The sequence below is a fragment of the Oncorhynchus mykiss genome, chromosome 13, assembly GCF_013265735.2.
Source record: "Oncorhynchus mykiss isolate Arlee chromosome 13, USDA_OmykA_1.1, whole genome shotgun sequence".
Classification (NCBI taxonomy): Eukaryota; Metazoa; Chordata; class Actinopteri; order Salmoniformes; family Salmonidae; genus Oncorhynchus; species Oncorhynchus mykiss.
In genome coordinates this window covers 64,472,914-64,493,774 of record NC_048577.1, presented here as the reverse complement: position 1 = coordinate 64,493,774, position 20,861 = coordinate 64,472,914, and the positions used below count along the sequence as shown (strand labels likewise).

General features: G+C 42.2%; 2 protein-coding genes across 3 annotated transcripts; both read right to left on the bottom strand.

Annotated features, from left to right (window-relative positions):
• Positions 1 to 4,199: 4,199 nt before the first annotated feature.
• Positions 4,200 to 19,947, bottom strand: LOC110487491 (zinc finger protein 501). 2 transcript variants are annotated; one of them, XM_036941940.1, is made up of 3 exons: positions 19,750 to 19,947; positions 8,965 to 9,151; positions 4,200 to 5,713 (listed from the first exon to the last, which is right to left on the bottom strand). In XM_036941940.1, the coding sequence occupies exons 1-3, from the start codon at positions 19,756 to 19,758 to the stop codon at positions 4,527 to 4,529; spliced, it is 1,383 nt and encodes a 460-aa protein (XP_036797835.1). In that variant the 5' UTR covers positions 19,759 to 19,947; the 3' UTR covers positions 4,200 to 4,526. The 2 variants fall into 2 exon arrangements, with proteins under 2 accessions (XP_036797835.1, XP_036797834.1); XM_036941939.1 differs by lacking the exon at positions 19,750 to 19,947 and adding an exon at positions 13,385 to 13,766.
• Positions 16,674 to 19,493, bottom strand: LOC118938485 (zinc finger protein 239-like). The gene is made up of 3 exons (XM_036942524.1): positions 19,488 to 19,493; positions 18,466 to 18,538; positions 16,674 to 18,372 (listed from the first exon to the last, which is right to left on the bottom strand). The coding sequence occupies exons 1-3, from the start codon at positions 19,491 to 19,493 to the stop codon at positions 17,414 to 17,416; spliced, it is 1,038 nt and encodes a 345-aa protein (XP_036798419.1). The 3' UTR covers positions 16,674 to 17,413.
• Positions 19,948 to 20,861: the final 914 nt, after the last annotated feature.

Genomic DNA, 20,861 nt, shown 5'->3' with positions numbered 1-20,861 from the left:
GTCACGTGCACCGAATACAACAGGTGTAGGTAGACCTTTCAGTGAAATGCCTACTTACAGGCTCTAACCAGCAGTGCAATTTCAAAAATAAATAAATATATATAATTATAAAAAGGGATTAGGTGAAAAATAGGTAAGTAATGAAATAAAAACAACAGTACAAAGACAGTGAAATTACAGTAGCGAGGCCATTATACAGTAGCGAGGCCATATACAGTAGCGAGGCTATATACAGTAGCGAGGCTATATACAGGCACCGGTTAGTCGGGCTAATTGAGGTAGTATGTACATGTAGATATGGTTAAAAGTGACTATGCAGATATGATAAACAGAGAGTAGCAGTTAAAGTTAGGATGAGGTTTTGATGTTGGTGTGCTGTCCCTTTTTTTTTTCTCTACATAATGTTGTGTGTTCCTTCCAAACAACCCAACTTTAATTTAATCTGTCCACAGAATATTTTGCCAGTAGCGCTGTGGAACATCCAGGTGCTCTTTTGCGAACTTTAGACGTGCAGCAATGGTTTATTTGGACAGCAGAGGCTTCTTCCATGGTGACCTCCCACGAACGGCTTTCTTGTTTAGTGTTTTACATATTATTGACTCGTCAGACGTTAGCATGCTCCAGAGTTTTCTGTAAGTCTTTAGCTGACACTCTAGGATTCTTCTTAACCTCATTGAACATGCTGCGCTGCGCTCTTGCAGTCATCTTTGCAGGACGGCCACTCCAAGGGAGAGTGGAAACAGTGCTGAACTTTCTCAATTTATAGACAATTTGTCTATACTGGTTGACCATATGACTGATACAAAAATATCTTTAAAAGCCTTGATATGCAACACTTTCCAGCTTTATGCAAGTCAACAATTCTTAATCTTAGGTCTTCTGAGATCTTTTATTCGAGGCATGGTTCACATTAGGCAATGCTTCTTGTGAATAGCAAACTCACATTTTTTTTATAGGGCAGCTCTCTCTCTTGGATTTATGGATTTATGTCATAAAAAAGCTTTCTAAATTCACAAACAGTTACATTAGCTGATGAAGACTCAAAACAAAACAGAAACAGCTCTGATCCTGTTTCCCACAGACCTTATTTTTGGCATTTAGCCAAAAACGCCATACAATTTCCCCATGGCTTTGTTCAAAGATCCATGGCAAAATTAGTGCCTATAAAAAGATGCCATCACTATTTCTCTCTATAGAGCCCGACAGTGGACGTGTCATAATACCCATAAAACCTAGTGGTCAAACAGGGAAATGGTTCCAATTGTTTTTCCACCATTACATTTTTCCCATAGGAGATTTTAGAAACACTGACAATAAGGGATGTGTTTCGTGTAGGCCTACCCTGGCAAGACATGTAAATCGCTCTCAGACAAGGTGACTTTTAATCAATATAATATATAACATTTATCGCTTTAGGCCACAATGTGTGCATGGACACAGGGGAAACCTGCTCCTAGATCAGAGCTGCATATTATAGATGCAGTAAAGGAGTCAATGGAATGAAGACCGTTCAACAAATCTGATCTAACAAAGTGGATATTCGTCAAATCGTCATGATATACAGCATCTGGAAAGTATTCAGAGTAGGGCTATCCCGACAAAAAAAAATTCTGTAGACCGAAATTAATTTCTTCTTTTAACCAATCCATTTGATCTCAATGTTTCAATGTGTCTGTTTTTATTTATAGACACACCCAATGTGTTTTAATAAAATCAACTATATGCACTGAGCTTGTCTGATGCTTTAAGCTTATGGTTTGATGAAATAAGGCAAATGACTCAAGAGGGCGCCAGAGATCTAGATAACCAGAAGAAGGAAAAACGTAACCTGACCCAACCATTCTTCTCCCGCTCCAGCTGGCTTTCTCCGATTCTGCCATTACTCTCCTGAAGTTACTAGTAATAGGCTACAAGAGGAGTTCGCAACCTTTCATGTGGAATGACAATTTCTTACCATTTCTACTGATCTGTGTGCCAGTTATGGTTTTCATATGCACATTTTTGTGAAACAGTGTCATTTAAATTTATAATAACGTCTACATATCTCAAAATCATTGTCAAATGGTTAATCAAATTTCTAGCCAAATCTAAATGAAAATGGTACAAACCTAAAAAGTAACTTCTATTGCCAACATAAAGCCAACGAATAAAAACCTTTCAGCCTGCAGGTAGGAAACATCCTGATAAAATGAAATATCCTATAAATCACATTGACTACATACAAATGGCCTGTCTGCAACAAACTTGAAACATTGTATCAACCATTAAGGGTGCGGCCTGAAACTTGTGCTAGCGAACTTGCAACATTTTATAAAATATTCTGGACCCTCAGTTTCCTGTGCCAATGAGCTCTGGACAGACACAGCTGTAGGCCATTTGCACAAGGGATAAGAAACTTGAGCAGGAGCTCAATGGAGTACCAGCACCTCAAATGTTCAACTGCTAAAGCTCCTGTTTGTCTTGTAGAATATTAGCTCAAAAGTATTGTGGTGTTTCTGCACCAAAATATAAAACAGTACCAGCACCCAAAATGAGTACCGGAACCTGTTTCAGTCCAAGTCAAGCACTGATAAGTGATCAGCCTATTTTTGATGTTTCCACTGGATCAGAGCATGACATTTTTCCCTTTCACACTATGTGGTTATTGAAAAAGGGAGAGAGCTGGAAAGATTTTAAATACAAAATGCGTAACTATTGTAATTCTCAAACAGACTTTGTTTGCTTGCTGTTTGAGGTGAAGAAAACATTACTTTGAGAAGATCAACAGGTCATCAGTGATGGTGTGTTAAGCCAATCAGAAATGCTATCTCCAAAATGGGCACATTTATATACACACACATTTGCCCCCAGGCCAGGTAGCCTATAGGCCTACTTCTATGCATGCGGGTCCTTACTCAACATTGACAAGAGCGCTCCAAACAAAAGACTGACTAAAATGACAAAACTCATAAATGGAATGAAATCAACCAAAACTCGTTTCTCTCAAGTGCAGCATTGGTTGTGCGGTCTGCAAACAACGTGTCGACTCCGACAATAATACTGGAATAATTATATTGAATGCATTAACAGAAATTACTGTAACCAAAGTAACAAATATTGCAGATTAGAAATTACAGGAATTAACGTTTGAATGCACTACTGGTGATATGTAATGTGGAAGTGATATCAAATGCAAACAATTCACACAATGAAGTTATGAAACAATGAAGTTATGAAACAATGAATGTGCACAAATTGGCAGGAGAGAGAGCGTTTTGGAGAGAGAAGCACATTGTGCATCTGGGCGCTGCATGGTCAATCTGACATCTGCATTGGCCATGCAGCATTTATGGTGATACGACCTCAGTAGAAGTCAGGGAATTCATACTTCTTGCTCTTCGCAAAGCAGTGGTGTTTGTTTTTTCTACAGGATGTGTACCCCCCCCCACACACATTTTTACATTACAGCCTTATTCTGAAATGGAATAGTCTTGGTGTTTCCAAACATCTTCCATTTCAGAATGATGGAGGCCACTGTGTCCTTGGGGACCTTCAATGCTGCAGAAATGTTTTGGTTCCTTCCCCAGATCTGTGCCTCGACACAATCCTGCATCGGAGCTCTACGGACAATTCCTTCAACCTCATGGCTTGGTTTTTGCTCTGACATGAACGGCCAACTGTGGGACCTTATATAGACCGTTGTGTGCACTTCCTAATCATGTCCAATCAACTGAATTTACCACAGGTAGACTCCAATCAAGTTGTAGGAACATCTCAATGGAAACAGGATGCACCGGAGCTCAATTTTGAGTCTCATAGAAAGGGGTCTGAATACTTATGTAAATAAGGTATGCATCTTTTTTTCTTCTTTAAAAAAAATACATTTGCTAAAATTCCCAAACTTTTCCCTTTGTCATTATTGGGTAGTGTGTGTAGATTGAGGGGGGGAAAGGTATTTAATACATTTTAAGGCTGCTATGTTACAAAATGTGGAAAATAGTCAAGGGGTATGAATACTTTCCGAATGCACTATATGTATTGTAACAGGCTCACAATGTGGTTTCTTAAGTCCGATTTGGATATATTTGGCTGTTTTCGCAGGTAACATATAAAAGTTGAGAAGTGACTTCTAAATGCCAACTCCAGTTAGTATAAGCTGGTTAGCATAGCTAGCATACAGACATCGGTGGTGGTAGTCAATTATTTTTTAACTAATGCAGTTGATTGGGGAAACTAACATTTATTGTTAGGGTTGACATCCATACAAGCATTACACTCTGATTTGTACCTCAATATATTGTGACATACACATATAAACAATAGTCTAAACGTAGGATAATTTTGCTGGGGGGCAATGAAGAGATTCAGAATTATTCATCCATGGCCTTTTCTTTCCATGGCAATTCCATTGTTTTGCTCGAGTTCAATTGACTTCTTTACCGCATCTATGTTCCAAACAGGTTACCGTGGTGATCAGACTAAGTCAACCGTTTAAGAATGAGCGATGGATATGATGGTTCACTAGATGTTTTCTACTGATCCATTATTTAGGGATCTGGAACCGGTGTCAGATAGGAGGGAGTTGAAAGACACGTTTGTGCTTTCTGGTGTTTTTTCATTGGCCCTAAATGAACAAATATCTTTCCACATACACAGATATAAGGGTTCTCTCCAGTGTGTGTTCGCTGGTGTCTAGTCAGGTTCCCTGACTGACTAAAACTCTTCCCACACTGATCACAGCTATAAAGCCTCTGTCCAGTGTGTATTCGCTGGTGTCTAATCAGGTTCCCTGACTGACTAAAACTCTTCCCACACTGATCACAACTATAAGGCCGCTTTCCAGTGTGTGTTCGCTGGTGTGTAATCAGATCTCTTGACTGACTAAAACTCTTACCACACTGATCACAGCTGTGAGGTGTCTCTCCAGTGTGTGTTCGCTGGTGTGTAGACAGGTTGGAAGCTCGAGCAAAGCTCTTCCCACACTGATCACAGCTATAAGGCTTCTCTCCAGTGTGTGTTCGCTGGTGTCTAGTCAGGGACGAAGCGAGAGCAAAGCTCTTGCCACATTGATCACATTTATAAGGCTTCTCTCCAGTGTGTGTTCGCTGATGTGTAGTCAGATCTCCTGACTGAGTGAAGCTCTTCCCACACTGATAACAGACATAAGGTTTCTCTCCAGTGTGTATGCGCCGGTGTATGGTTAGATTTTCTGAAAGAGAAAAGCACTTTCCACACTGATCACAGCTATAAGGCTTCTCTCCAGTGTGTACACGCTTGTGTATGGTTAGGGTTCCTGCATTAGCAAAGCTTTTCCCACAATCAAGGCAGGGATAAGGCTTCTCCCCTGTATGTATTCTCAGATGAGATTTTAAGGTGTTAGAAGCAGCGAAACTCTTCCCACACTGTGAACATCTGTACGGATTCTCTCCTGTATGGATTCTATGGTGTAACTTAAGACCTCCTGGACAGGTGAAACTCTTCCCACACTGAGAGCAGCAGTATGGTTTCTCTCCGGTGTGAATCCGCTGGTGAATAATGAAGCCACTCCTTCTAGTGAAACTTTTCCCACAGTCAGAGCAGCAGTGGTGAGGTTTCTTCCCTGAATCTCTCTGCTGGGGTTTCCTGAGTTGTTCTGATCTGTAGAGACTCTTTTTTGCCTCGTCAGCAACATGATGTTGAGGCTCCCCAGATGATAAGCCCCTCCCACTGAGAGAATGACGGTTAGGGGTGTCCCCTGTGAAGCAAAGACATTGAATAACTAGGTTTTGCAATGCATAAACAAATACGACCCTCAGTATAAACATAACTGTCAAAATAAAAGGAAACACTTGAGGAAATTAGGGTTCTGGCGGCTCTTATGGTGTTGGGTAAATTTTCCTGGCATGCTTTAGGTCCACTCAACCACTTAGAGGGCAAGGTAAACGCCAATAAATGCAGAGCCATTGAGTGTTCACCTTCAACCTATGGTTGATGACAATGCCCCCATCCACAGGGCATGAGTGTTCACTGAATGATTTAATGAGCATAAAAAAACATAGTTATTACTTTAACTACTGTTCCCTGAAGGAGGGAAACAAGGTACAGCTATAGGGAGTTCACGTACTAGCGCCCTCTACTGAGGAACATTAGAATCACGCTTGACAAGGCCAATGAACACCGTGCCGCACCAGAAGTCTCACCTTCTCATGTGATAAAACTAAGGTACGAGTCATTCCTTCAATTCAGTACCGCTCCTAATCTGAACATGGCAGTGTGAGGACAAACAACTGTTGTACTTTGTTTGCCTCTTTCATTGAACTAGTCATAACTGTAGGTTCCCTTTTAGTCAGGAAACTCAGGGGATCTGAAATCACGACCCAACCCAACACCAAATGAAATGGCCCACGGCAGACCACCTAGGGTTCCAACCCAACAACAAACCTGTGGCATCTGGGTATATTGCAAAACTGTGCACTGCCTTTCAACGACCCTCTCTCGTCCCAGCCATAAGAACACTGTGGGCTACGCTGGGGCAATGACATCCAAGCGATAAAACCTCACAAAAAAGTGTGTGGTGATGCACAACTGGCCGCAGTACAAATATCCATCAAGTTGGAGGTGAACCAAACACATGGGTGGCAGGGTAGCCTAGTGGTTAGAGCCTTGGACTAGTAACCAAAAGGTTGCAAGTTCAAATCCCCGAGCTGACAAATATGTCGTTCTAAGACGTCATTGAAAATAAGAATTTGTTCTTAACTGACTTCCCTAGTTAAATAAAGGTTAAATAAAAAAAATGGCCGATTGGTTCTGAACTTGTAGACCTGTTAAAGGGATGCAGGTCTAAAATGGGACAAAGTCCAGCCCCTCTTGGGAACCAGATACTGATACTAGCTGTATCAGCTGTCCTGAGAGAAATTGCTTGAGATGGCACTTTACAGGCCTGAAAATGGGTGGGATTGGGGTGGTACCCACTTGAGGGGTACCGCTTTCCCAATGAAAATCTAGGGATGATTCTCTCTCATCGTGATAGGTGCGCGGGAGCTGCTGCTTTCACCACTTCGCAGAGGGACCAGCTTTCACTTTACCTTCAGGAGTAAAATGGAGCCTGTGCCAAGCAGACTGACACTGTTCTTGAGGGAACAGGAGCAGACTTGGGTGTAGATCCAGAAGTCAGGGCACGCCAGCTTACTGCCGGGCCTTTGTCTGCAAATCCTCTCGAAGACAGTGGCAGAAAAATACTTCAGAGCCGTGAAGCGGGACACTGCATAGATGCCGAGCCGAACAACCCCGTAGGAGAAAGTGCCTCTGCCTGTCCAGCTTGTCTCTCTCCGGCACCTAAGACAAAGTCAACCAGCCCCCATGCTTCTCCCGAATGCTGAGACAGTGCAACGGAACATGCGCAACATGAAATCGGCCATAGTAATACTCTCATCTAGGAGCTCTGTGTGGGGATCCTCGCAGCCAGGGCTGCCAATAGCTCAGTTTGGTAAATCTGCAGCATTGTGACCATGTTCAGGGACTGTGCCGCCACCCCCTGATCCTGGTACACCTTGTCAAGCTGCAACCCTGAAAAATAACGATACTTATTTGGGAGGGATGTGTTGGAATTAGCCATCCCTTTGTTAGCCAATGAGGCTAGGTAGACAGCCAGCGTCCCATCCAATGGAGGCATTGTGACAAGCCCCGCCCCCTCCATACCCATGAAGTGTGAATACCCATGCAGCATAAGCTTGACTGAATGCAGCTGAGTCTGAGGTGTATCCTACGAAGCAGGGTTGAGGTTCTGGTGACGCTACGCAATGCACTTCCACGCTGTCTCCGTACTGCTGTACTGTTTGTTGCTACCTGACAAACATTTTCGCTTTTGGTTCTTAACCATTTAAATCAACGTCTGTGTTTAACAAGTTTACCAAGGTCTTAGTTCTCCTCACACAACTTTTACCTGGACATAGATCTGCAGGACCTTGTCCCCCCCCCGGAAGAAAGTGAAGTTATGCCTTCTTATTGCAAATTACAAGCTCGGCTTCAGACGCAATCGTTGGGCAAGTGTGGGAATTAATGATACAGTGTCTGTGCCCCCAGTAAATACAGGTAGTGGTGTTAAACCCCCTTCACAGTCCCCGCAGCCGAACAATTTTGTCATGGCTTCTGGGGGAAAAAATATTTTGGCATGCTCAACCAGTGCCACTCATTCAGCCGATAGAGACTTAACTGGTTTTCTCCACTAAGCAACGAGTGGGAGTTAGAGCCTTCTCAGGTCTCTCCTCCACCCGTTACAGGGTCTGAGCCGCCGAAGCATCCCATCATTAGTTCTGACAAATTGAAAACCCTAGTCATTGATGACTCTATTCCCCACAATATCAGACTTAAAAAAATAATTATCCAACGATCATACATTGTTCACCAGGGGGCAGGGCTACCGACGTAAAGGCTCATCTGAATATGGTGCTGGCTGAGGCTAAAACTGGCAAGTGTAGATGGTAAAGGCATCAACGATGTTGGGATGAAACAGTCTGGTTACCAAGTGTAACATAACTTCAGCATGTAACTTAGCTAAAAAGATGTGTTGGCATCAAGTAATTGTCTCTGGCCCCCTCCCAGAACCGGCCAGACACCACGTCGCCAACCAAACAGGAGCCCTGCACGATGCCAAAAGAGATATCAGCTGGCTCTATATCACTACGCTGGGAGGATAGCACCATCTGATCTCACCACGAGCCCAGGTCCACCCCTGCATCCCACAACTCAGACTCCGCCAAGGTACAGGTGCCCAGGGGAGGAAAATCACACTCGTTACCACAAAGCCTTCTATGGAAGGCGACACGTTTCTCTGAAGTGCTTAAATGCAGCCGGCAACAGTGGTCCAATGAGCCAGATCAATCCAGGGCAGCCACTATGGCGCTATGTTGGTGTTTCTTTTGGTAGTTACCTGTATATATATTGTTTATCAATCAATGAGCAGTTAGAGAAGCAGATTATAGTTTAATCAACACACATTGTTCTTACTTGATGAAATCAAATCTCCATCTTCTTCCTTCTCGTGTCCTTCTCTCACAGTTCCACTCTGCCCTGTTGTTTTCCTGCAGTCGACCAGCCTCACAAACACCCTCTTCAGACCCAGCAGTAAGGCGTTACCAGGAGAGTTGTGACCAGGGCACCCCAGCAGGGTGGAGGGGGACGGGCTAGCTCTGTCCTGGTGACCACAGGAAGTATTGTACATAGAATATCATTAGACCAAACATTTTATTACTTTAGTGTTTAGTCTAAATCTCTCTACAACACTCTTCCAAAAATGCAATTGAGAAAAACTGTAATGGCACTTACTAATGAAGTTTGTAGTATTGACTGTCCCCATAAGGCATTTTACCACTATAGCCGAGTTTACCATAGTCAAATCTAATTGTATTGGTCCTACGCGCTGAATACAACAGGTGTAGAAGTCAGAAGTTTATATAAATGAGTTTTAATGACTCCAACCTAAGTGTTTCAACCACTCCACAAATGTCTTGTTAACAAACTATAGTTTTGGCCAGTCGGTCATCTACATTGTGCATGAAAAGTCATTTTTCCAAAAATAGTTTACAAACAGATTATTTCACTTATATTCACTGTATCACAATTCCAGGGGGTCAGAAGTTTACATACACTAAGTTGACTGTGCCTTTTAAACAGCATGGAAAATTCCAGAAAATTGTCATGGCTTTAGAAGCTTCTGTTAGGCTAATTGACATCATTTGAGTCAAATGGCGGTGTACCTGTGGATGTATTTCAAGGCCTATCTTCAAACTCAGTGCCTCTTTGCTTGACATCATGGGAAAATCAAAAGTAATCAGCCAAGACCTCAGAAAATAAAACTGTAGACCTCCACAAGTCTGGTTCATCCTTGGGAGCAATTTCCAATTGAAGGTACCACGTTCATCTGTACAAACAATAGTATGCAAGTATAAAGACCATGGGACCACGCAGCTGTCATACCGATCAGGAAGGAGACACGTTTGGTGTCCAAGAGATGAACGTACTTTGGTGCAAAAAAGTGCAAATCAATCCCAGAGCAACAGCAAAAGGACCTTGTGAAGATGTTGGAGGAAACGGGTACAAAAGTATCTATGGCCATAATGACCATCATTATGTTTGGAGGAAAAAGGGGGAGGCTTGCAAGCCGAAGAACACCATCCCAAACGCGAAGCACGGGGGTGGTGGCATCATGTTGTGGGGGTACTTTGCTGCAGGAGGGACTGGTGCACTTCATAAAATAGATGGCATCATGAGGGGAAAGTAAGTGGATATATTGAAGCAACATCAAGACATCAGTCAGGAAGTTAAAGCTTGGTCGCAAATGGGTCTTCCAAATGGACAATGACCTCAAGCATACTTCCAAAGTTGTGGGAAAATGGCTTAAGGACAACAAAGTCAAGGTATTGGAGTGGCCAGCACAAAGCCTTGGCCTCAATCCTATAGAAAAATTGTTGGCAGAACTGAAAAAGCGTGTGCGAGAAAGGAGGCCTACAAACCTGACTCAGTTACACCAGCTGTGAGGAGGAATGGACCAAAATTCACCCAACTTCTTGTGGGAAGCTTGTGGAAGGCTACCCGAAATGTTTGAGGGATTCTGGCATGATGGTGTTGATGTGAGCCATGACCAGCCTTTCAAAGCACTTCACAGCTACAGACGTGAGTGCTACAAGTTGGTAGTCATTTAGGCAGGTTACCTTAGTGTTCTTGGGCACAGGAACTATGTTGGTCTGCTTAAAACATGTTGGTATTAAAGACTCGGACAGGGAGTGGTTGAAAATGTCAGTGAAGACACTTGCCAGTTGGTCAGAGCATGCTCGTAGTACACGTCCTGGTAATCCGTCTGGCCTTGCGGCCTTGTGAATGTTGACCTGTTTAAAGGTCTTCGGAGGCATAGCGGGATTTCTTATAAGGTTCTGGGTTCCAGTCCCACTCCTTGAAAGTGGCAGCTCTAGCCTTTAGTTCAGTGCAGATGTTGCCTGTAATCCATGGCTTCTGGTTTGGGTATGTACGTAGTCACTGTGGGGACGACGTCGTCGATTTACTTATTGATGAAGACAATGACTGATGTGGTGTACTCCTCAATGCCATCGGAAGAATCCCCGGAACATATTCCAGTCTGTGATAGCAAAATAGTCCTGTAGCTTAGCATCTGCTTCATCTAACCACTTTTTTATTGACTTCCTGCTTTCATTTTTGCTTGTAAGCAGGAATCAGGAGGATAGAATTATGGTCAGATGTGTGGAGTAAAGGTGTGTGTGGAGTAAAGGTGGTCTAGATTTTTTTCTCCCTCTGTTCGCATATTTAACATGCTGATAGAAATTTGGTAAAACAGAAGTTTCCCTGCATTAAAGTCCCCGGCCACTAGGAGCGCTGCCTCTGGATGAGCATTTTCCTGTATGCTTATGGCGGAACACAGCTCATTGAGTGTGGTCTTAGTGCCAGCATCAGCCTGCGGTGGTATGTAGTCAGCTACCAAAAATACAGATGAAAACTCTAGGTAGATAGAGTACCTCATGATATGCTCTAGACCACACTAACTCAGGCGAGCAAAACCTCAAGGCTTCCTTAGATGTCATGCACCAGCTGTTGTTTACAAATATACATAGTCCATCACCCCCTGTCTTACCAGACACCTGCTGTACTATCCTGCTGATACAGCGTATAACCAGCCAGCTGTATGTTGATAATGTCGTCATTCAGCCACGACTCCGTGAAGCATAAGATATTAGTTTTTAATGTCCCGTTGGTAGTTTAATCTTCCTTGTAGGTCGTTGATTTTATTTTCCAATGATTGCACATTAGCTAGTAGAACGGAAGGCAGAGGGGGTTTATTCGATTGCCTACGAATTCTCAGAAGGCAACCCACTTTTTCTCTGTCTTCTTTTCACGCAAATGACGGGGATTTGGGCAAGTTCCCGGGAAAGCAGTATGTTCTTCATGTCGGGATCATCGGACCCGTTAAAGAAAAAAAGAAGCTAATATTCACTGTTCTGATGTCCAGAAGTTATTTATTTTCAGTCAAAAGAGACGGTAGCAGCAACATTATGTACATAATATGTTTATTTTAAATAGTTCAACTGTAATGGCACATACTACAGAAGTTTTTAGTATTAACTGTCCCATAAGACATTGTACCACTATAGCCTAGTTACAAATAAATGTATGTGTACTATAATAACTTTGGAAATAGTGCCATGTTTTTATCCATATTACTGTAGGGGAGAGTGTTGAGCCGGCCTTGTTTCTAGGATACCATACACAAAATGAATAATTTGACCAAATATTTAGGAAGAGGTCATTTCATGGAGTCTGTGAAGGAAGAAAACACATGAAAAAAAGTGGAAAGCAAGTTGGGTCCAAAAAACTGAATTTGGCGTAGAGGTTTAATGGTGCTTGTATCTTAACCAAAGTTGACAATTTTAAGATTGTTCTATACATCAGTTGGGGTCTTAATAAGCGTTGAGTTCCTAAACCTAGCATGAAAATGCATCCTTGTAGCTGTGTGGGCTAATAGCTGTGTGGGCTAATGTAGTCAACATGTTGGCCTTGGGTAAGTTGAGCCAATGGCACTTTGAGCAAATGGAAGTGTTTTCTTCCCAGGTGTAATGCCAGGCATTATCGCTGGGATATGAGGTAACAACAGGGCTTAGTCTATGCTAAGTGTTTCAAAAGTACAATGTTTGTGTTAGGTGTTAAACCTGTGTTAAATAATTGTGTTGTTCCTCAAGCAAGGAAGGGGCCGATGACATCAGTAAAGCGTGTACTTCACTGTATCTATAGTTGGGATATTGCTTTTCAACAATAACATTTATTAAAAAAAATATTTTAAAACATAAAAAATTACTACTTTAAAGTGTGGGAGAGTGGGGTAAGTTGAGCAATGTTTTCCATTCAGCATCACTACTTCAAGGGAAATAGTATTCTTTCTATATTTTTCAGCAATTTTTACGGTATAGCCAATTTAGACTTTTATGGTTGTCATTAGTTACCACAGCCACAAATGACCTCTTCCTACATATTTGGTCACACAATTGTGTGCACAGTTTCCTAAAAACAAGCGGTGGCTCAACTTTACAATTATACTTGACAATTTTTACTCCAGTAATTTATAAATAAAATAATGTACTTTTTACTCAATACATTTTCCGTGACACCAAAAAGTACTAGTTACATTTCGAATGCTCCCCGGATAGTATATTTAAGACCAGATACTTTTACTCGGTGACTTTCACTTTTAGCCGAGTCATTTCTACAAAGATATCTTTACTCAAGTATGAGAATTTAGTACATTAACTGTTCAAATAGAACGCATGGAAGTGGACGATCAAATGTGAAAACTAGGCCTAGATATTTCAAACACCACACTGACCACAGTAGGTCTATATTGCTAACAAAAGGCAACCAAACTTACCCGATACATTGTTGACGCTATTCTTTCTTCAACGTTTCTTCAAGAAATGTGTACGCTATAGTTACGTTGTTTGTCACAGCGTTCAGATAACTATTATGGCATTGTCGCAGGCGATTCCAGTCTCAAGTCTACAACTGAAACAGCTAGATCAGAGCAATCAAACGTCTATTTAAATATCAAAACTGGATTCAAATGTATGTAGGCTAATCTTACTTCAGTAAGATCCTGGATAAGATTTTACCTGAGCTATAAAAGTCAAGAAAACATTCAACAACATCCCATTCACCAATAATCCTGTTTTCTGCTATTGTCTACCTGAAAGCCACTTGGAACAGATCTCTTCGAGAGTCCAGCCACAGAGAGAACAATGACATAGATATTTCACTGGAGGTATAAATGTGAAGCATCCGGTTGGCGTTTCCACTCACTACCAAATATGGTGGTGAGAGGAAGCCCAGTGGCTGGCAGTGAGAGAAGATGGAGCGAGATGGATTTTGGCCGTCATTTTGCTCATTTGATATCAATGCAGTTTTTTGTTTACAAAACTAAAATATGTTACGAACAGATAGGACTAACTTTGAAAGACTTTACCGTTTGCAAAAGTTTTTAAAAAGTGCGTTGTTTAGGAGTGCATGGAATTTAGTTATTGCACACGCGCACTTATGAGTAGGCGTTCCATAACCGAAATATGCAAATACATGCTAGAACCAGCCAATGTTAGCTCTGCCCATCTTTTGCTTGTTTTATTTGCTCACATTGGAAACAACAGGCTGTGGTCTATCTTGGGTTAGTTATAAAAACCATTGGTCCAACGTGAAGTCCTTCTTCAATAGTATTTATGGAGGTCTGCAAACAAACGTTAGAGGTGCATGTTGCCACCTACTGTACAATCCATTATACTTGGTGATAGAAAAAATACCTGCCAATTTAACCCTTGTGAAAAACAGAACACCCCCTGCAATTCTTCCGCGTTAAAATCATGTAATCCCAAGTACTTTCCTGCAGCTGCCACCACAACATATTTTATGTGACTTCAATTCAATTTTTGCGGTACAGTTGATAGCAATGGTTATGAACACAAAGAAACCAACCTTACTGAAACACATATTATTCCTAATCACTCTCGAGGATCCCTCGCCCTGTACCCATCCTCCTCTGCTACTCAAATCAAATCACATTTTATTGGTCACTTGTTCCAAACAGAAAAGGTGTAGACTTTACAGTGAAATGCTTACTTACGAGCCCATTCCTAACAATGAAGGGTTAAAAAAAAATGTAAGATAAATATTTGCGAAATAAAAAAGGAGACACTTTCACACTCTTCAAATATGCTGCTACTACTCTGTTTATTATGTCCTGATGGCCTAGTCCCTTTTACCCCTACTACATGTACATACTGCATTACCTTAATCACATGTTCCCCTGCACATTGCCTCGGTACTGCTACTCCTTGTATATAGCCCTATTATTGTGTTACTATGTGTGGGGCCCATTTGCACGTGTGTTTTCTGTGTGTGTGAGCGAATGTAGTGTGTGGGTAGTCTAGTGAGTGTGTGGGTAGTCTAGTGAGTGTGTAGGTAGTCTAGTGAGTGTGTGGGTAGTCTAGTGAGTGTGTGGGTAGTCTAGTGAGTGTGTGGGTAGTCTAGTGAGTGTGTGGGTAGTCTAGTGAGTGTGTGGGTAGCCTAGTGAGTGTGTGGGTAGTCTAGTGAGTGTGTGGGTAGTCTAGTGAGTGTGTAGGTAGTCTAGTGAGTGTGTGGGTAGTCTAGTGAGTGTGTGGGTAGTCTAGTGAGTGTGTGGGTAGTCTAGTGAGTGTGTGGGTAGTCTAGTGAGTGTGTGGGTAGTCTAGTGAGTGTGTGGGTAGTCTAGTGAGTGTGTGGTTGTCTAGTGAGTGTGTGGTTGTCTAGTGTGTGTGGGTAGTCTAGTGAGTGTGTAGGTAGTCTAGTGAGTGTGTAGGTAGTCTAGTGAGTGTGTGGGTAGTCTAGTGAGTGTGTGGGTAGTCTAGTGAGTGTGTGGGTAGTCTAGTGAGTGTGTGGGTAGTCTAGTGAGTGTGTGGGTAGTCTAGTGAGTGTGTGGGTAGTCTAGTGAGTGTGTGGGTAGTCTAGTGAGTGTGTAGGTAGTCTAGTGAGTGTGTGGGTAGTCTAGTGAGTGTGTGGGTAGTCTAGTGAGTGTGTGGGTAGTCTAGTGAGTGTGTGGGTAGTCTAGTGAGTGTGTGGGTAGTCTAGTGAGTGTGTGGGTAGTCTAGTGAGTGTGCATAGAGTAAGTGCAATTTTGTTGTTGTTGATATAAATAATTAAGGAGGTCGACTTTTAGTGCCTTCAGAAAGTATTCAGACCCCTTGACTTTTTCCACTTCGTTATGTAACAGCCTTATTCTAAAATTGATTAAATACATTTTCCCCCTCATCAATCTACTGCATAATGGCAAAGTTAAATCAGGTTTTACATTTTTTGAGGGAAATGTAATAAAAATATACAACAGAAATACCTTATTTGCATCATAAGTATTCAGCACCCTTTACTCTAAGACTCAACATTGAGCTCAGGTGCATCCCGTTTCCGTTGATCATCCTGGAGATGTTTCTACAACTTGATTGGAATCCACCTGTGGTAAATTTGATTGATTGGACATGATTTGGAAAGGCAGACTCCGTAGATCTCTGAAACAGGATTGTGTGGAGGCACAGGTCTGGGGAAGGGTACCAAAACATTTCTGCAGCATTGAAGATCCCCAAGAACACAGTGGATAGAAGAAGTCTGGAACCACCAAGACTCTTCCTAGAGCTGGCCGCCCGGCCAAACTGACCAATCAGGGGAGAAGGGCCTTGGTCAGGGAGGTGACCAAGAACCTGATGGTCACAGACAGAGCTTCAGAGTTTCTCTGTGGAGATGGGAGAACCTTCCAGAAGGACAACCATCTCTGCAGCACTCCACCAATCAGGCCTGTATGGTAGAGTGGCCAGACGGAAGCCTTTCCTCAGTAAAAGCACATGACAGCCCGCTTGGACTTTGCCAAAAAGGCACCTTAAGGAATCTCAGACCATGAGAAACAAGATTCTCTGGTCTGATGAAACCAAGATTGAACTTTTTGCCCTGAATCCTAAGCGTCACGTCTGGAGGAAACATGACACCATCCCTACGGTGATGTGTTGTTTTGGCATCATGCTGTGGGGTTGTTTTTCAGCGGCAGGGCCTGGAAGACTAGTCAGGATCGAGGGAAAGATGAATGGAGCAAAGTACAGAGAGAACCTTGATGAAAATCTTCTCCAGAGTGCTCATCTGTCAGGTGGATGCACTATCTTGGCAAAGGAGAAATGCTCCCTGATAGGCATGTAAACAAATTTCTGCACAAAAATGATGTGTGCACATGTAACATTTATGGGACCTTTTATTTCAGCACATGAAACATGGGACCAATACTTTACTTTTTGCGTTTATATTGTTTTTCATGGATATAATTATGTAATGCATAATTTCTTAAAGTTTTAGGAGCATTTTAATACATTTAGTGAATAAATAATTAAGTGTAAAAATAAGCAGAAGTTGTTCAGAAGATAATGGATTGAATTTATTGATCAATTGAATACATGAATACACACTACTGTTGAAACATTATTCTACATGTATTTTATTTAACATTTATTTAACTAGGCAAGTCTTTAAGAACAAATTATTATTTACAATGACGGCGTACACCCGCCAAACTCGGACGACGCTTGGCCATTTGTGCCCCACTCTATGGGACTCCCAATCACGTGTGATACAGTCTGGATTCGAACCAGGTTGTCTGTGGTGATGCCTCGTGGTCGAAGACTGAGATGGTCTTAGACCACTGCTCCACTTTATTTAATAATAATAATAGTATATGAAAGAAGACAATTATCAATAATACATAGACACAGGGGAGACCTGGTCCTAGATCAGAGCTGCATATTATGCTCCTGAGGTTACCATGGTGATCAGACTAAGTCAACTGTTTTAGAATGGTAGATGGATATGACTGTTCACTAGATGTTTTCTATTTCACATGTATTTAGGGATCTGGAACTGGATAGGAGAGAGATGAAATATGGCATATTGTTGCTTTATGGTGTTTTTTCATTGGCCCTAAATGAGAAAATATCTTTCCACATAGACAGACATAAGGTTTCTCTCCAGTGTGTGTTCGCTGGTGTGAATTCAGTGTCCCTGATTGACTGAATCTCTTCCCACACTGATCACAGCTATAAGGCTTCTTTCCAGTGTGTGTTCGCTGGTGTCTATTCAGGGGGGAAGCTCGAGCAAAGCTCTTTCCACACTGATTCCAACTATAAGGCTTCTCTCCAGTGTGTGTTCGCTGGTGTCTATTCAGGGGGGAAGCTCGAGCAAAGCTCTTTCCACACTGATCACAGCTATAAGGCTTCACTCCAGTGTGTGTTTTCTGGTGTGTAGTCAGCTCTCCTGACCGAGCAAAGCATTTCCCACACCGATCACAACTATAAGGTTTCTCTCCACTGTGTATCCGCTGGTGTAGAGTTAGTTTTTCTGAAACAGAAAAGCACTTTCCACACAGATGACAGCTATAAGGCTTCTCTCCAGTGTGTACACGCTGGTGTATAGTTATGGCTCCTGCACTAACAAAACCTTTCCCACAATCAAGGCAGGGGTAAGGCCTCTCCCCTGTATGAATTCTCAGATGAAATTTTAAGGTGTGAGAAGCAGTGAAACTCTTCCCACACTGTGAGCATCTGTAAGGTTTCTCTCCTGTATTGCTTCTTCTGTGTACTTTAAGACACCCTGGACACGTGAAACTCTTCCCACACTGAGAGCAGCTATACGGTTTCTCTCCTGTATGGATTCTCAGGTGATATTTTAAAGTGTTAGATGCAGCAAAACTCTTTCCACACTGAGAGCAGTAGTACGGTTTCTCTCCTGTATGGATTCTTAGATTATATTTTAAGGTGTTAGATGCAGCAAAAGAGTTCCCGCATTGAGGGCAGCGGTATGGTTTCCCTCAGGTGTGATTCCGCTGGTGAATTAAGGACCTTTGTGTAGTGAATCGCTTCCCAAAGTCAGAGCAGTAGTGGTGAGGTTTATTCCCTGTACGTCTCTGCTGGGGTTTCTTGAGATGTTCTGATCTGGTGAGATTATTCTCTGTCTCGTCAGCATCATGATGATACTGAGAGAAACAAAGACATTGAATAACTAGGTTTTGGAAATATGGGTCCCTAAACAAATATTATCATAAATATACAGTATATTTTGTATCTATCAATTAACAGAAGTTGCAGAAGCAGATTGTAGTCTAATCCACACACCCCATTGTTCTTACTTGATGAAATCAAATCTCCATCTCCTTCCTTCTCGTGTCCCCCTCTTGAAGTTCTACTCTGCCCTGGTGTTTTCCTGCAGTCGACCAGCCACACAGACACCCTCTTCAGATTTAGCAGTAAGGCCTACTGGGAGAGTTACGACCCTGGCACTCTGGCAGGGTGGAGGGGGATGAGCTAGCTCTGTCCTGGTGAACGCAGGAGGTATTGTACATAGAAAATAATTTCAGCACTTTGGAAGTGGTATATATATTTTTTACTCTTAGTACAAATGTCAAAACTGATAACACTTGTAACGCCCCCTGTCTTATGTTCAGAACCTTTGATTGAGCATTCAGTGGAGTTGACCACAACTCTCACCACTGAGCTAATCTTGATTAATCCAGAACTAAAGTCTCACGTAATTGGTCAGCTGCTCGACGAAGTTCTGGGTTCATACGTGTTAGGAGGAGAGATTAGGAGATGTAGAACAAGGAGCAGAACCGCAACGAGGAGCTCCACCCTCTCAAAATACGGGCCTTGACACACTGCCGGGACTTGAGGTAGGCCTCTACAAACAGTCTAATACATATTTAGGAAGGAATCAAGAAATATTAGTAAAAGAAAAAACATTCAAAAGAGTCAAAATAACAGAATAGCATATTCTGAGTTTAAAGGTAGACTCCGCGATATGAAGTAGGCTAGATGCACAAAGTAAACAGCATAGTGGGTGAATTGCCGCAATTACCCAGAGCATTGTGTGCGATAGGCTAGAAGGTTACTTTGTTGAAGGACAAAATATCCCAACAAGTTAATTACCGCCATGGTTTACTTTGTCCAGCTTTAATTACCGCCATGATTTATTTTGTCCAGCTGTTCAAATGTAACGCATTGATGTGGAAGATTAAAGATTATGAAAACTAGACCAATACATTTTATACAGTAGAGCTATAGGCTACTGTTAGTTAACCAAACTCACTTTTTTATACCACACAGCAGAGATATAATGTTAAAAGTTAACTGAACGTATAATTGTATACAGCTGAGCTATTCACTACTGTTAAAAAGCAGCCAAACTTACCAAATTCATCAAGGAAGCTACTGTTTCTTCACATGACAAGAAATGTGTAGGCAACAGTTATTCCTTTGTCATAGCGTTCCGATAAACATTATACCAGAGCAATCAAACATCTAATTAAATATCAGAAAACGATTTAAATTGTGACAAATAAACGTCTCATGTAGGCTGACCTTACTTCAGAAAAATTATTTGCAAAGAGATTACCTGATCTATAAGTCAAGAAAACGTTCAACACCCTTTTCAAGAATCCTGTTGTCTGCTACCGCCTACTTTTACCCAAGAGCCACTTGGAACACAACGTTCTCTTCTTCTTCTTCGATGGGGTTTAACGGCGGTTGGTATCCAATGTTAATGGCACATTATCGCCACCAGCTGGTAGTGGCATTGAAAAAAAAAAACATGGGACATGGGACACGTCAACTAAGAACCAATCCCACTTATTCAATCACAGTCCACTCCAAAATGCATCCATACACAGGCTCAGGGTTCCGTGATGGCCATACATTCACTGACTCAGCACAGCCCCCCCCAAAAAAAAACGTTCTGCGGCATTCACGATTCATTCCAATGTTCTTAGATTTCTTCTCCGCTTGTGCTGTACAGTTTCTGACCATTGCAAAGTCCCCCTTTTTACCATGTAGCATTTCACTATTCCTCGGTTGATGAGAACCCTTCACTGGTCTTGGTTGCTCTACTACCATTGTTTATTCCCCATCCTTCCAATTCTCTCACTGCCTCCAGATAGGAGACACACTGGACACTACTTACCCTTGCCACCTCATTCTCCTTCACCCTAACAGGACACTACTTACCCTTGCCACCTCATTCTCCTTCACCCTAACAGGACACTACTTACCCTTACCACCACATTCTCCTTCACCCTAACAGGACACTACTTACCCTCGCCACCTCATTCTCCTTCACCCTAACAGGACACTACTTACTCTTGCCACCTCATTCTCCTTCACCCTAACAGGACACTACTTACCCTTACCACCACATTCTCCTTCACCCTAACAGGACACTACTTACCCTTGTCACCTCATTCTCCTTCACCCTAACAGGACACTACTTACTCTTGCCACCGCATTCTCCTTCACCCTAACAGGACA